Source organism: Hibiscus syriacus, unplaced genomic scaffold (assembly GCF_006381635.1).
Source record: "Hibiscus syriacus cultivar Baekdansim isolate YM2019G1 unplaced genomic scaffold, ASM638163v2 tig00111575_pilon, whole genome shotgun sequence".
Lineage (NCBI taxonomy): Eukaryota > Viridiplantae > Streptophyta > Magnoliopsida > Malvales > Malvaceae > Hibiscus > Hibiscus syriacus.
This window is the reverse complement of record NW_024063125.1, coordinates 496270-513011: the sequence shown is the minus strand read 5'-3', so window position 1 is coordinate 513011 and position 16742 is coordinate 496270. Positions and strand designations below refer to the sequence as shown.

The 16742-nt window shown below is 34.3% G+C and overlaps 1 protein-coding gene across 1 annotated transcript; it reads left to right on the top strand.

The window, feature by feature from the left end:
* The first annotated feature begins 8470 nt into the window (after positions 1–8470).
* LOC120165110 (kinesin-like protein KIN-5C) lies at positions 8471–14794 on the top strand. The gene is made up of 23 exons (XM_039174696.1): positions 8471–8572; positions 8676–8805; positions 8908–9066; positions 9178–9527; positions 9619–9757; positions 9857–9954; positions 10037–10193; positions 10763–10832; positions 10950–11026; positions 11282–11335; positions 11451–11531; positions 11606–11717; positions 11799–11885; positions 11967–12142; positions 12266–12427; positions 12528–12635; positions 12910–13068; positions 13149–13232; positions 13307–13512; positions 13595–13696; positions 13888–13997; positions 14222–14373; positions 14459–14794. Exons 1-23 carry the CDS (start codon positions 8514–8516, stop codon positions 14654–14656), a joined length of 3030 nt encoding a protein of 1009 aa, XP_039030627.1. The 5' UTR covers positions 8471–8513; the 3' UTR covers positions 14657–14794.
* Positions 14795–16742: the final 1948 nt, after the last annotated feature.

Below are 16742 nucleotides of genomic sequence, written 5' to 3'. Positions count from 1 at the left end.
TTAGATCCTTATTTTATCAAATAAAGTAAAAATATTCATATTTAAATGAGATTAAATCAAATATAAATTTTTATCTTAAATTTCAAGTTATAAAACATTTTTACATTCAAATCAAATTAAATGTGAAGTAAAAACATTTTTACATTCAAGGTTTCATCCTGATTAATCTGGACACACTTAATTTTGGTGGGTGAGTTTCCCAACAGAATTTTTCTGTATATATAATGACTTGAACCTAAGACATTACTTAACCGATATTAAGTTGTTTACCACTTCAACCAATTCCATTAATAATTATGAATTTTTTTTTATTTTATAACAGGCACGGTTGGGTGTTAGATATATAACTGTATCGTAGCTGAGTTTAGAGTACCAATGCTCAACCACATTGATTTCTTTATTTATTGCCAATGTTATTATGCTAATAACATATTTAGTTATTTAATTTTATATGTTAACAAATAATTCATAAATTTATGTAATGAATTTAGTGATAAAAATATTATTATTTTTAAAAGATTTGAGTTTGAATTATTATTTATGTAGAATATATATACATTATCAGTATTCTAAATAAATATTATTTTACAAATGTTATTTAAAAATTTAATAATAAATAACTTTGTGTTTAAGGTGTTTTTACCAATTACAGTCGGTTTCCGGTTCATTTGCTAGTTGTGTACTCATTTTGAAAGCAATTATAGTTAGGGATAGACATGGGTCGGGTTTTGATCAACCTGACCCGACTCGAAAATTTTACATCTTTCACTCGATCTGATCCGACTCAAAAATATATACCTTCCACTCAATTTGAACCCGACTCATTTTTGTGATAAAGTTTGAACACGATCCGGCTCGACCAGAAATAATAAAAAAATATTATTTTTATTCAATAAAAATAGTGATTTAATTGAAAAATATATAGAGAGGGGTATTATTGTAATTATTTTAAAATATATAAGGTAAAATTATATTTTTTCGGGTCGGGTATTTTTCAACCTAAACCCGAATCCGACCCGACTCGAACATCACCTTTAAAAAACTCGTCCCGCCCCAACCCGATTGAACCCAATTTTTTTTTTAAAAAAATTGACATGATCAAGTTGAATCAAATCGAAATCTATTGGATTTGAATCCCATGCCTACCCTAATTATAGTATGCGAAAATAAATTATAATCACTTTATCTATAGCATGGAACCATATGCACCACGTGCTAGGTAAATAAATAAACTCATGAAACGGTTGTTGAATGTGGGTGAACCAAATTTTAATCAAGAAACACAAGTGCAAAGATCTTTTCCAACCGACCCATTCAAAAATAAAATAAAAGGATAAATAATGTATTTAGTCACCCAACTATTCATTTGATTTTATTTTGACCACTTAATTATTTTTTTTAAATCGTACATAATGTTAAGTTTTGATTTTATTTTGATCACTCAGCGTTAAAAAATAAACATAACTGTTGATTGGGCAATTTTTTACTTTTACAATGATGACATGACATTAGCTTATGGTAATACATCATCACTATTAATTTTTTAATAGTTGATAACCAAAACATAACTAAAATGGTAGTTGAGTGAAAAAATACACCGTTTACCCATAAAAATATCAGCATTAAAAGATTTAATGGTGAATCTACAGTCAAGTACAACTGCCCTCTACTCCGATATCAGAGGCCATGAAGTATTTAATACGATATACATACATATCGTCATTGTCCTCGCACCATTAGTTCAGAAATTTAATGCCCCTAAAACCATACATGCATTATAACGTATACCCCATGCATTATTTTTTTTCAATTAAAAAAATATAGTTTGGTCTTTATCATAATGAAAAAACAGTTCAATACATCGACAGTTACATCTATCATTGTATACACAAATATATACAACCACACTGATGGTGACCACACTTCAGTTTAGTAATTAAAGACTCAAGCGAACACTTGAAATATTGGAACCAGTGAAGATCCGAGTATTCCTTCTCTTCCACAATTGCCAAATAACGAGGAGAAGAAAATATTCCAGCTTATGTTCGTTCCTTATAATAGACAGGAGGTCTCAAATTTGTAAGAAATAATTGTGCAAGAGGCAAGTTAAAGAAATCATTAACCTTGCGGCGATGGATTAAAGACTCCCATAACAACTTGGTGTCAGGGCAATCGCGAAGGATGTGAAGAGTGGATTCTTCAGCATCGACACAAAAATGGCAAAAAAGATTATCCGAGAGGTGACGGCGATGTCGATTTAGATTTAATAGAAGCTTATCGTTGAGGGAAAACCACAAGAAGCAACATAATCGTTTCTGGAACACCAATTCTCCAAGGAATTAACCAATGTTGGTGCCATCTGACTTATGAAGTTTGAGTTGTCTAGCCTTACACCTTAGAATCACATCGTTCTCAAATAGCCAATTCATCCCAAAGATCACATAGAACTCTCAAAAAGGTAGTTTCATCAAGTTGACTAGAAAGGTTTGTCCTTGAATCTCTACTAGGCACCTATGGTGAACCTTGTCCACCAACACATCTAGTCTTATAGGATTTGAAACTCGAACCTTGACCTCAAAGTATTCGATTAGGATATCTATCTCTCGAATAAGATCACAAAAATTAGGGAGTGGCTTGACCATGAATCTACTAAAGCAGTAACAAGCATACCAAAGATTGTAAAGATACCTGAGATGACAACAATGACCTCATAGTCCTCTTGAGCTCTAGCGACATACTGCCGGGAGGCAATCCTAACCTTAGGATCGACTACGGATATGGTGATACCCCTACTTTGTTGTTTGGAAATTGAACTCTCGTTGTTTACTGAGTCGTTCTCTGAACAACTGACAGTACTACACTCCCTTCCTAGGGGTAGTCTCTAATGAGTTTCTCAAGGGACCCATACCCATAGCGCGCTTTGGAATCTCTATGGCGCTCCCTTAAGTGCCTCTTACCACAGTGCTTGTAAGTTGGGGGATACATGGTCCTGGATGAACTGTCGGTGTTCACCACAGATGTTAAAACTAGTGGCCTCTTATGTTCCTCTAATCTCTACTTGTTGACCGGACCCTATCTCAACCTCTAGGACTAAGAAAATAAAGGTATCCATGACCCTCGAGAATCTCTAGCCCTATTGGCCAAAGTATGGGTTGATCCAGAAGTGTCTAGGGATATATAGATCTATCTCACATTATCACTCGAAAGATGAGCTCTCATGCTCAGGACTCACTCAATAGCCTTGGCTTGACGAGTCAACTTGACGAAAATACTGGATGAACTGACAACTAGGTGAGTAAGAATATCTATATGGAGTCCCTCCCTGAACTTCTTGCAGTATTGCTCCTCTGTTGCCACTAACTCTAGCGCATAGCAGTTCAAGCGTAAGAACTCGCTATCATACTCATACATGGAGCAATCACCCTAATTATAATATAGAAATTGCTCTCTCATGTCGTTGGTGTGGATCTCGTCAATGTAGAATTATGACAGAAAAACTCCCAAGTCGATCGCTCTAGCTTTAATACCAATTCCACATTCTCACCAGTCTATTACATCACCCTTAATAAGGTGGTGATGCACTCTAACTTATCCTCAGGGATAGGATGAAGTTGTCTTAGGGTGTGAATGGTCTCGCGAAGGCACTGATCGGTGGCTACTGGATCGTCATCTCTCAAACCTAGAAGTCAACCATCTTATAACAATAAAGTCTCTCGATGGGGGACTCCTGAGGAACTACTAGGGGTGGAATAGATGGAGTGGGTGCAACGGGTGCCCTAAGAATAACCCTAACTAAATGCCTCAATTCTTACGTGAGGTCTTTCTAAAACATGCCTTATTTATCACTACCTCCTCTGGGACGCCTACATCCTCAGAGTCAGGAACGAACTCATCCCTCGTGCCTTTGGCTAAAGAGGCACGACTCTTCTCATGACCCTCTTAACTATAAGCGAGATCGTCTTCCATATCCTATAGTTTTCCAAGAAAGAAAAAGAGTTAAAATCGCCATTTCTAGACATTTAAGTATGCTTGACACTCTAGAGGCATGTACATCATTGACACCTAACGACTCTAACCCTCAAGTCCTAGGAAAGACTGAACCTGACACTCTGATACCACTAAATGTACTTCATTGACGCCTAACGACTCTAACTCGCAGGTCCTAGAAAATCCGGAGAATTAAAATGTCACACGGAAACACCTAAGTGATTGACCATTTTTTTGAAAACGTTTTACCAATATGACATTCGAACATAATATAGATACTAAAGTATAATACAGTTACAAAATATAAGTATTTAGAATTAGGGGAGCTCCCAATAAAAGTATCTAAAAATACATAAGTGTAAATAAAAGTTTACGACTCAAATAAATAATAAGGGTCTATGATAGTACATGCACACTATAATACACGAGACTTACTCAGTAAGAATAACAAGTCTGGAAATCCCAAATCCAACAACAAGCTCCTCAACTAGAACCTAAGAATCTGTACACGGCAACACGTCTTATACGCTAAGCTTACAAGTTTAGTTCCACACAAATAACCATACTATACTACATGCATCAAAGATATAAGCATGCTACAAGTATAGTTATGAACATTTACATACACTATCACAACAACCAAAGTAAGCATCATGGTGTAGCTCTGGGTCACTCAACATCACGAAACTCACACCCTATTTGATTTCTAAAGAGCCTTAGGTGAGACCTAGGTCATATCACATCAACATCTCCTTATAACTTAGGCTAGGTCCGGGTCACATATCATAGGTACCTCGCTCGGCTAGTCTACTCCTATAGAGTACTCGAGATGTTCCCGAGTCACTTAACATCGACACAACATCCAACTAGTATTTGAAGTACCCAAGCACTGGATTGGATATATCTGGATAATTCTTATCCTATCGCACATTTGTCATACAAGTGACTCAAGTGTCCTCATCATTTCCCGAGCATCAGACCAAGGCATAAGTTTTATGAGATTAAGATCTTATGTTATTACACAATTACTAAGGTTTTCACTTGTAAGTTCATCCTTCTATTTTCAAGCAAATCTTATAGCCCAAAGATTCACGAGGGTATCAATAACAAATTTACCTTTTATATTTTGAAAAATACCTTGGTATTGACACCCATATTGGGAGTATCGATACTCTACCCTCGATACTGATACTCCCATGAGTTACGATACCTACTAGAATCTGATCAAGTTCCCGAGTATCAATAACACCTTATCAGTATCAATACACCTTGATGGGGTATCGATACTCTCTACACAAACCCTTTGAATTTTGCCCAATCTCAACAAGAAGTATCGGTATTGTTCCTATTGTACCGATATCCTATGCCTAGAAAATTTTGTTTCACTCATATAAAACTTTCCAAAATACTCTGTAAGTGTCCCAAAGGCCCCAAAATGATGTTTAAATCTTATTTAGTAGTTAAGGGTCATGAAAGGTCATTACTTTACACTTGAATATAAAAATTTATCATTTGTATGCTTTAAACCCCGCAAGTGCACACAATTGGCTCATGGTCACATACAAGCATCAAAACTACACATGTTGATCTATAAGAAGTAAGGAAAGGTTAGAAATGTGTTACCCTATATCTAGGAGTTGTAAGAACAACCTCAAGCTCACCCATGTACCTCTTTCTCTTTGTCTTTCACCTTTGAGCTTTCACCCACTTCCCTCACTAAAATAATCAATAGAAATGAGTTATTAACTCATCTAGGAGCTTAGGAAAGATAAGAACATGATTTATAAACATTAAAATAGGCTAGAATCACCTAAAGATTTTCAAAACCCCACTAAACCTTCTATATGGCTACCACAACTATTTGTGGTGATAGAGAGCTCAAAAGGAAGTTCTAGGAATGAGGATTATTCCCTTTCCTTACCAATATCAGATCAAGATTAAAGACCTAGAATCTTCCACCTTTGACAACTTACAAGATGAGAAGGGGAAGAGTGTTTTGAAAGAAGGAAAAAGACAAGAATGAGGGGGTGATTTCCAACAGCTGACATAAGCTTCATAAAAGAAAATTAGCCTTTAAAAGAGTTTTGGGGAAATTTGCACCTTTAGACCTTCCTTAATTAACTTAAACTCAAAAATACCTTTTTTTTTAATTTCATCTTGAGCTCAACCAAAGCCCAATTCATTCTATACATGGACCAAGGTCTCTTATTATCCCATTAGGTTTACCCAACCTTCCCTTCTCAAGTTAGACCGAAACTACTAACCCGAAAATCGGGGCGTTACAAGAAGAGAAAAAACTAAACAAACTTCCAAGTGAGTAAAATGAGATATGATGTATACTCGTGTTATAAAATTTGTATGTATCGATTAATATAGTAAGAATGTTTTGTATAATAATTAATGATATGATTGTATGACAATGAGATCATATTTTTTATGCGTTCATATATAATGTTAAAATGTATGACATCTTTAGCGATGATTGATACATATATGAAATTAAAGATATATTGACTTTGTTAATTCAACTATACATTGACATATTCAAAAAAAAAAAATCAAAGTTGACACATACATATTAACTAAATAATTTTTTATATAGGCTGCACAAATAAAATTTTAGGGTGAACGCAATAGATAAAATATATCACTAATTAAATGAAATTTGGATTTCAGCCCACACTTAAACTTACATATGACATTGTGACTATGATGAATCCACAACAAGCACATAAGTTGTTTTGTTCGTCGATTGTGGAGCGAAAATGAAACTCCCATAAATGTAAAACGAAACATATTTTTAATGATGTATCATTTATTAATTTATAATTATACACATATATTTAAATTTTTAATAAAATTTATAAGATTATTTTATTTTTAATAATTTAATTTATAAAGTATTTTTATATTTAATTTTTTAAAATATTTGAATATTTTATATTTCAAATTTAAATTTTAGAATATTTTTTTCTTAGAAAGTTAAATAAGTTTTCAAATTTTCTAAAAAAATAATTTGACCTTTGAACTCAACAAAAAAAAAATAATAATTTAGTCTATCTATCACATTATTATTCACCAGAGATCCTAACATCAACATCATGGATCACCACATTAGCATTGTGAATTGTAACATCAATATCATAATGGTCAACGTTTTGATTTCATTAGTCAAAGAGTCAAAAAAAATTTCCAGTTGAAGGGTCACTTTAAGTGTAAAAAAGAGAGAGTGAAAGGTCAAATTGGCTTTTTTGGAAACATTTAAGGGCCTTTGATACGATTAAACCTTTTTTAAAGCCAATGAAAATTAAGTGACCAAGATGAAAATGTTTGAAAATTTAATGATAAGTTTAATGACCAAAATGAATGTTTTCAAAATTCAATTGTTTTTTGATAAATTTGGATCGAATACAAGGTAGAATCTATTTAAAAATTCTTAACTATTTGACAATGAACACTCATACCCTTAAGATACACGGTACTTAAATCTGGAACATCAAAAGATAATAACAATTCCTTAACAACTAAAGTCATTTGATTTGTGTTAAAGATTTAGTTATTAGTGTTATTTACATTGTTTATTTATTTTAAAATTATGGATTCAGACACTGAATTCTATAAATGTAGATCATCAACACATAAAAATATATAAGGCCAAGCCCAAATATAACTTACTGGGTCAGACGTAGCTTTTGGTTCAAGGATTGGGAATCTCACATTCCCATATTTGGTTGGTCGGAAATCTCATTCCCGGTAATGTTTTATTATCAATAGTAAATTTTTTTGGGGTATATTATCGGGAATGTCATTACCTCCATTCCCTTGGTATTGTAACATTACCGGCGTTTTGGACTAAAATGCCCTTAAATTTTTATTTTTTTTTCAAAAATATTATTCTTCTGTCATTCTTCTGTAATTTAACCTTCGTAAAATTTTTATTATTCAATGACAGAAGAATGATATTTTTAATTTTGTAAAAAAATTATATAAATATTATGAATTTAATTTTTTAAAGAAAATATATAAATATTTTACAATTTGTAATATTATACAAATATATAATAAGGACAATTTGATCAAATATACATTCCAATAATCTTTTGTTCCTTTAACCAAACACGATAATCTTACATTCCTGCTAAACCAACCAAACAAAATAACATTCCCAGTAATCCTACTCCCTAATAATATTTTATTCTCACCGGTAATCTTACATTCCGTGAACCGCACCCTAAACCGTCTGATTAACATTTCCAACAACACCTTACCCGTTGATATAACCCAGAGGCGCCTCCGTAGTAACAATTCAAATATCATTCTAAAGCCCGCTCTTTCCTGTATTTTATTTCACAAACATAAACAAATCCCCCAAACAAAAAACAATAAAGAGAAGGAAACCAATTCAAAAAGCGGATCTAACAGTAGCAAAAGTAGAAGAACATAGCTCAGCACACACAAAATTGAAAGAAAGTAAACATAAATCGAAAATAGGTTCGTGCGATTCCCCTGCTTTTCCAAGATCGAAAATGTCCGGCCGCCACGAAAAAGAGAGAGGCGTCAACGTGCAAGTCCTCCTTCGTTGCAGGTTTCTCTTATTCTAACTCTCATTTTGTCTCTGTGATTGTTAGGTTCTTTAATTTTTTTTTTGTGATTTTGATTTTTTTTGGCGTAAAAAAATAAATCTATAGACCGTTTAGCGAAGAGGAGTTAAGGAACAATGCGCCACAAGTGGTGAAGTGTAATGAGTACCAGCGAGAAGTCTCTGTTTCTCAGAACATCGCCGGAAAACATCTCGATAGAGTTTTTACTTTCGATAAGGTTTTCTTTTTGTGAATATTAATTTTAATTATTCAATATTATAATTTGATTTGTTTGCTGCTGTAAATGTTGAATTTGTTTTGTTTTTTTAACGGTAAATAGGTATTTGGGCCATCGGCACAGCAAAAAGACCTATACGAACAAGCTGTGGTTCCAATTGTGAATGAGGTTTTAGAAGGTTTTAACTGTACTATTTTTGCTTATGGTCAAACCGGTACTGGGAAAACTTACACTATGGAAGGTGAATGCAAAAGGGCAAAGGTAATATTAGATTTATTATATTTAAGTTTTGTTCGAATTTAGTTTCTAATTTTATCTTTCTGTACAATCGAGTGTTATAACTTGTCAAATTTATGCTAACAAATGTCACAGACGGGTGCTAATGGCGAACTACCAGCAGGGGCAGGGGTTATTCCAAGAGCAGTTCAACAGATTTTTGATACATTGGAGGGCCAGAATGCGGAATACAGTGTAAAAGTAACATTTCTGGAACTATATAATGAAGAGATTACTGATTTGCTTGCGCCTGAAGAAATTTCAAAAGTTGTTTTAGAGGAGAAACAGAAGAGACAGTTGCCATTAATGGAAGATGGGAAAGGGGGAGTACTTGTGAGAGGATTAGAAGAAGAAATTGTTACAAGTGCTAGTGAGATATTTACTTTGCTTGAAAGAGGGTCCGCTAAGCGTCGAACTGCTGAGACTTTGTTGAATAAGCAGTCAAGGTGATTGTTCTTTTGTCTGCTTTATATGCTAAACTGAAGCTAAGCCATTTTTTTCACATTTTATTGATTGAAATACTTTGGTCAATTTCAGTCGGTCACATTCTCTTTTTACTATTACAATTCATATCAAGGAAGCTACGCCAGAAGGTGAAGAGCTTATAAAGTGTGGGAAGCTGAATTTGGTTGATTTAGCAGGCTCAGAAAATATATCTCGCTCTGGTGCTAGGGATGTATGTGTTTCTTGTATATTTGGTAATCAATTTTGAAGTTGTTACCTGATGATCTTTTAGTTAAAATCATTAATGTTTGTTTGATATTGATATTTACAGGGTCGTGCAAGAGAAGCTGGTGAAATCAATAAAAGTTTACTAACCTTAGGACGAGTTATAAATGCCCTCGTGGAGCATCTTGGGCATATTCCGTACAGGTCTGAAACGCCTCTCTTAGTTACTTGATACCTGTATTCCTTTCATGTTCTTCTCTAATTATTTAGTTTAATCGGAATTTAGGGATAGCAAGCTTACTCGATTACTTCGTGATTCACTCGGGGGACGGACAAAGACTTGCATTATAGCTACAGTTTCTCCTGCTGTCCATTGTCTTGAGGAGACCTTAAGTACACTGGATTATGCACACAGGGCAAAGAATATAAGGAATAAGCCTGAGGTTTGTTGTACACAATCATTGACCAGCAAGTTAATTTCTTTCCTAATGTCTGTCTTTTGATTGGGTTTTATTCCTTAAACAGTGGGTAGAAACATGCTAAAATGTTAATGAGTGCCCGCCATTGCTTCTACCAACTATGCAGCAATTGCATTGACTTCAAAGTTGCAACATTGTTTGCTTTAAAGTTTAAACTTAATTTTGATAAATGAAAGTTTATGTTCCTGAAAACTGGTGTATCAGTCATGCTTCGATTAGTACACTGCATTCTTCATGTTTCATGCACTTAAAGTTGGTTTAAATCTTCACATTTAGTAACTATTATTCATAAAGTACCACGGGTTGTACATGATTGTGGAGGGAAGTAATTATTCTGCACTATATCTTGAATGTAGGTTGAATACAAATTTAAATTGTGCAATCTTTTTGCTATAAAAGTATCCACTTAATGTTTCTTGCCCTTACTGTGCAACTTCTTGATGTTTTATTGTTATTGACTGGTTATATGATACTGTTAGTTTGGAAATCAGAAAAAAGGGTTTAACATGTAACTTGTTGATCGCTTTATGTAGGTTAACCAAAAAATGATGAAATCAACTCTTATAAAGGACCTCTATGGTGAAATTGAACGCCTAAAGTCGGGTAATGCCTTTTTATTGGAAGGCTGTTCAAACAATTATTGATATTGGCCAATTTAATATTCTTTTATAAACTGCATTGGCTATCATATTTTGCTTGTTTTGATGTGCATTTCTTCAGAGGTGTATGCTGCTCGTGAAAAGAATGGTGTTTATATTCCAAAAGATCGATATTACCAAGAAGAAAGTGAAAGGAAGGTGTGCAGTTTGGTTCATACTTCCTTAGATTTAGGATGCATGTTTATGCCTATAGCAGAGGTTTTATTATTTTTGTAATTTTCTTTGACGTCATTTGTTTAATAAGATTGTTCTTTTGCTACTACTGGAAATTTTGATGTGTTTTTCTATACGAGTATAATTGGAGTTCTTTTTTATTTAGTACACTCATTTACCAGTGTTACTGAATTATTCATTTGATTCGTTATTTTTTTGGTTTTGCCGGCATTTGTTTAGGCAATGGCTGAACAGATTGACCAAATGGGGGTCCTTCTAGAAACACACCAGAAGGTTAGCCTTTGCTCTGGCGTCATTTTTAATTAGCCTGTATCATGAGATCCTTGTGTCTTTGTTTCATATATCTGGCTAACAACTTGCTGTCTTTTTCTGGTTTGTTACAATACAGCAACTTCAGGAATTGCAAGATAAATACGTTGCCCAAGTTCAACAATGTTCTGATTTGAGTAGCAAACTTGAGATGACCGAGGTAAACATCCTATGGTTTTTATCAGATCCTTTTATATTGTGGACTCATGCTAATCAAATAGGTGAAAAATACAGAATAATTTGAATGAAACCGTCAAATTGCTAGCCAACTCTGAAGAAGAACTGAAAAAGTCTCAGTATGTGTTGAAGGAGAAAGAATTTATTATATGTGAACAGAAAAAAGCAGGTACATATCAATACGTACATTCTTGAATCTTGCCTATTAATATTTTTTTGTGCTGACATTATTTTGGATGGTCAAAAATAGAAAATGCTCTAGCACACCAAGCCTGCTTGCTAAGGTCTGACTTGGAGAAAGCTCTTAAGGATAACACTTCATTGTTCCTAAAAATTGGTATGTTGTTCTGCTTAGTTATTTCAAATGTAGTGTATATGAACGAACTGATATCTGACTCTATGATGCTTTTCTCTATAGGAAGAGAAGACAAACTGAACTCTGATAATAGAGTAGTGGTTAACAACTTCCAGGCAGAACTAGCCCAACAAATTGGTTCGCTTTGCAACCTGGTGGCCTCTTCTGTGTCTCAGCAAAATGTGCACCTTCAGACTGTTGAGAAACTCTGTTGCTCTTTTACCATTATACATGATAAGGTACCAAAAGCTTTCCCCTTGAAATTAGCCTCGAATATTACTTTTATCCAGCTTGGAAGTTCTTTTGTGGATGTCGTCTAGTAGCTGTGGCTGACCTTGTATTCATAAATCTTGCTTATTTAGGCAATCTTGGAAATGAAGAAAAAGGTGAGTGCTGTAAGAGCTTTGCATGTTTCCCACCTGGAGGCTATCCAAAATGTTGTGCGACTGCACCAAGCTAGCTCCAATGCTGCATTAGATGAAATTTCAACTCAGGCTTCTTCAAATGCACATTCTATTGAAGAGGTAGGTGCTGATATTTTGAGTTAGGTCGCATTTTATTTTCTTTGTTTGGTGTTTTTGCTTGGTTTAATTGTTTTGCTTTTGTTTTTGAATTATGCATCAGTTCCTTTCGTCCGAAGCCTGCAAAGCAACTTCAATGTTTAATGATCTTCAGCATAGTCTTGCAGCTCACCAGGACGAAATGTCTGTTTTTGCAAAAGAACTAAGACAGGTTTGTGCTCCAATGTTGAACTTATCTAAGTGGTGATACAACTGATATTAATACCTCACCTTTTTCTACTCTAATTTTCTCTCTTTTAGACCATAGCAATTTAGGCATTTATTCTGCAATTAATTTTTGTTTCGTACAATAGTGTTTTGGTTGTGCTATTTATATTAGCATAATTTCCTACAGATTGGCCGCATAGCTAGATTTTTTTCTTCTCTTTATATTTATTTTCTTTTCCTTGCTGATTCCACTTTTTCTGGCCGTTTCTGATTAACAGAGGTTCCATGTGAGTATTGAGCAAACAAAGGACATTTCTGATTATACCAGTGAAATTCTAGATAAGCTTTCAGAAGAGTCTGTGAGAGTTCAGAATCATGCTGTGCAAGCTGATGAAGTTCAAATGAAGAGCATTGCTAACTTCCAGAAGGCTTATGAGGTATACTATGCATATATTACTATTTCGCGACCTGAGATACATTATTGAAATTTTTTATTCATCAAGCCTATACCATGTAGGAGGAATCGAAATCTGATGCAGACAAGCTTATTGCCGACATGACAAATCTCGTGTATAACCATGTTCATCGGCAAAAAGAGCTGGTTTGTTCATTCTCTATTTGGTTACTGGTTTCACTTATGCTTATTTGAAGACGGAGCTGTGGTTTTTCTGGCAGGTGGAGGCAAGGTTTGTTGATATCAAAGAAAGTGTTTTCTCTAACAAAACATTTTTGGATGGACATGTTTCCACAATGGAGGGTATTACAACAGATGCAAAACGAAAATGGCAAGCATTCGCCATGCAAGCAGAGAAAGATGCTAAAGACACTGCTGATTACTCAGCTGCCAAACATTGCCGTATTGAGGAACTCCTACAGCAATGGTAAATTATGTCTTGTTCGTATTTTGAATCCATTTCCCCTCACTCTTTGGTTGACTTGTCCTTTTTTTCTCTTTTCGTTAAGTGTGTCTACTGCTGGATCTGCATTCGATCACTACAAATGTACTCAGGATTCCGTGAATGCAAAGGGCTGTAAACATGCTTCAAATCTGGTGACACTTATAAGGTTGGTCGTAAACATCTTCTATGACGTATTGTTCATTGCAAATGGATGCAAACTAGTTCTTTTCTTGAATGATAACAATAATTCTTTCTAGGCTATATCTTTGTTGGAATATTAGTACACAAGTATACTTGATTTCATTTTTGTAGTCTTTTGTTCTCTCCTAGAAGCTAAATTCAGTATGTTTGTTTCAGGAATGCTTCTGAAGCAAACGAGCAGCATGATGCCGAAATTGATAGTGCCCGCATTGTGGCTGAGCAAGATGGCTTGAAGAATACTAATGATACCCTTCAGTACATTGATAGTGAGTATTTTCTTTTAGAATATGTACTGTAGAGTTTCTGTTTGATGCCGACTGTTGGTCCAATCATCTTAGTTTAGTTATGACATATCTTTCATTCAAGGGGACACGACAATTCATTTGATTCTTTGGTGTGAAAGCAAAATTTCACCCATTTCTTCTAGCAAAAGTTAGCTTTGGAATCAGAGTTCTCTTGCGAGTTAAATTTTGTGTGGAATTGTGAACAGGATTCTCAGAGCAAGAACACGGAATTACACGGGGAATCATGGACTCCATTAGTGCTCATAGTAAAAGCCTTGAAACATTCCAGGATGATCATTCAAGTCAAGCCTCATCCATGAAGCAGAGAGCAGAAGAAACATTCCAACAAATATATATGGTATGCTTATGCTTAAACCTCTCAACTTATAAACCTCTTGACTTTATGACACTCAAATTTGTGCATCAACAAAAATAATGTATAGGATTATGTGCCAAGTGGGACGACACCAATACGAAGTGAGCAAGATGTTCTGAGCAAAGGGACTATCGAATCGCTACGAGCCATGCCGATGGAAGCTCTGGTCGAAGAATTTCGTGAAAACAATTCGTACGAATCTTTTGAGGGAAAGGAATTAAAGGCATCACTAATACCACGCTCACCCCTTTCTCAAATCAATTAAGATAAAACTGGTTGTGTTGAACTTCTTCAATTTGCAAATTGCATTTATAAAGTATATGACTAGTGTAAAGTTTTATAATCAATCATGTCTTGGAAGGTTGCAACGATGTAGCAGTTTGGAGGGTGTCTCGGGATTTACCAATTTTGAGCATTGGGGGAATGTGAATTGTGAGCCTAAACCCTTCACTTAGGTAAGTTTACCTTTAAAAATGCTTGATAATTACAAAAGTTTGCAATATACTGTATTTTGCGAATTCAATTGGTGGATATTGTGCTTCTATTTTAATGATTATTTTTTTATAATTCTAATTACCATCTTAATATTTGAATTTCTAAATGAGTTTATAATAAAAATATCATTAACTTAAATAAGATGGATTAAATTATATTTAATCCATATAATTCTGAATGTTTGGGTTGTTTTTCAAATATTAAATTTATTTCAAAAATGAATACATAATTTAGAAATATGGACAAAATAAAACATCTTGGAAGGGGAACTAGATATAAAACGGCTTTGTTGACTAAATAATTTATGGAATTTGTTTTGGAAATTGGGGTTGTTTGAGATTTATTGTGGGATTTAAACCATTTCTTATAGCATGTGAGAAATTTATCATGAGATAGTGATGTGTTCTATAAAATATACAATGATTAATTGAAACTCGTTATGAGGACATGACATGTTCTATATACTTTCCAAAAGTTTATATGATTAGTTTTATTTTTTTTATATATTTTATGAAATTTGTCACGAAGATATGATGAGTTCTACTTTTTTTAAAGAGAGTACTTTATATTAGATAATTGCAAAGTACATTACCTCAAGGACCTCATTAAAAAATCTCCCTAACCCTAAATGGAGGAAAAAGAGTGTACCAAGAGGTGGAAAGGATGAAATACAACTATGACTCTTACATCAAGCAAGACATACCCCAACCACAACCCAACTTAAATAAACACCAAAACAGTCCATATAGCAATAAGAAGTTAGAACAAAAAGACAGCAAAAACTGATCTACAGCAAACACAACAACAATGGGAGGAATTCGAACAGCAGCCGAAACCAGAGTCACCACACCTCCTAAACACACTGATACAAGTGCTGGAAAATCTCACTATTACCACTATAGCAAGGAGAACAGGCAAATCAAAAGAAGACCAGCAGAACTGCATAGGACTAGCATAACAAGAATCACTTCCTTAAAATGCTCCATTGAGACTGGCAATGTCAAGCTTGACGCTCCTCCATTTTGGATTCTTCAAAACATAACTAAAATGACATCTAAATCCAACCCTTAAATCAATAATCGCTTAACACATAAACAAACACTGCTATTCAAAACAAATCAAATGTTTGAATAGAATCAGTGATTCTACAACTTACACTCTATTCAGACAATAAATTCTTGAGGGCCATTTGAATAAGCAAATCTAGTCCAACCACATTCCTACTGCCTTAAAAACAATGATCGGCAACTAATCTAAACAAAAAAAAAATCCACCAGAAAACAGCTTAGCAACTAATAAACACTTGAACCCACAACAACTCAGACTAACCAATAAAACAAACTACTAATATCCTAACACTAAAATACTATTTAATCATCAACTCTAGCTCCTCTTAAATACCACAATAAAACCCCCAAAGACCAAAAACCTTATACCTCACACACCCCTGACAGGCACGCACCACACTCAATACAATTTTGGTGCCACTAAAATCTTGAGAACATCACTATCAGAACCAACAAACTAAAAACCAAGGTTCTTACCAATAGAGAGAGTCTCATCTGCTTCAACATAAGCAACAACCCACCTTTTTTTCAAATCCGAATCTGAAAGAGTACTACCTGATAATTCAGAGGAGATTAGATCAGACTTCAGCAAATTGAATCTCTTCATCGCTCGATCTCTTCTTTTTCTCTCAACTTTCGAAAGGACTTTATCCTGAATGTCCAATAGAGAACCGAATTTTTCTTCTTCTTCTTATATTTTCTAATGGACAGAACTTTTTCACATGAGTTAACCGAAATATCCACCTCAGGAGACTTAGATAAAAACCCCTCATCCACTACTCTAGTTAA

Excerpts from the sequence above, each read along its gene's own strand:
- LOC120165110 (XM_039174696.1), top strand. The coding sequence starts at position 8,514 with ATGTCCGGCCGCCACGAAAAAGAGAGAGGCGTCAACGTGCAAGTCCTC. Across the intron at positions 11,336-11,450 it reads TTCTAGAAACACACCAGAAG|CAACTTCAGGAATTGCAAGA; the intron begins GTTAGCCTTTGC and ends GTTACAATACAG. Across the intron at positions 14,374-14,458 it reads CATTCCAACAAATATATATG|GATTATGTGCCAAGTGGGAC; the intron begins GTATGCTTATGC and ends AATAATGTATAG.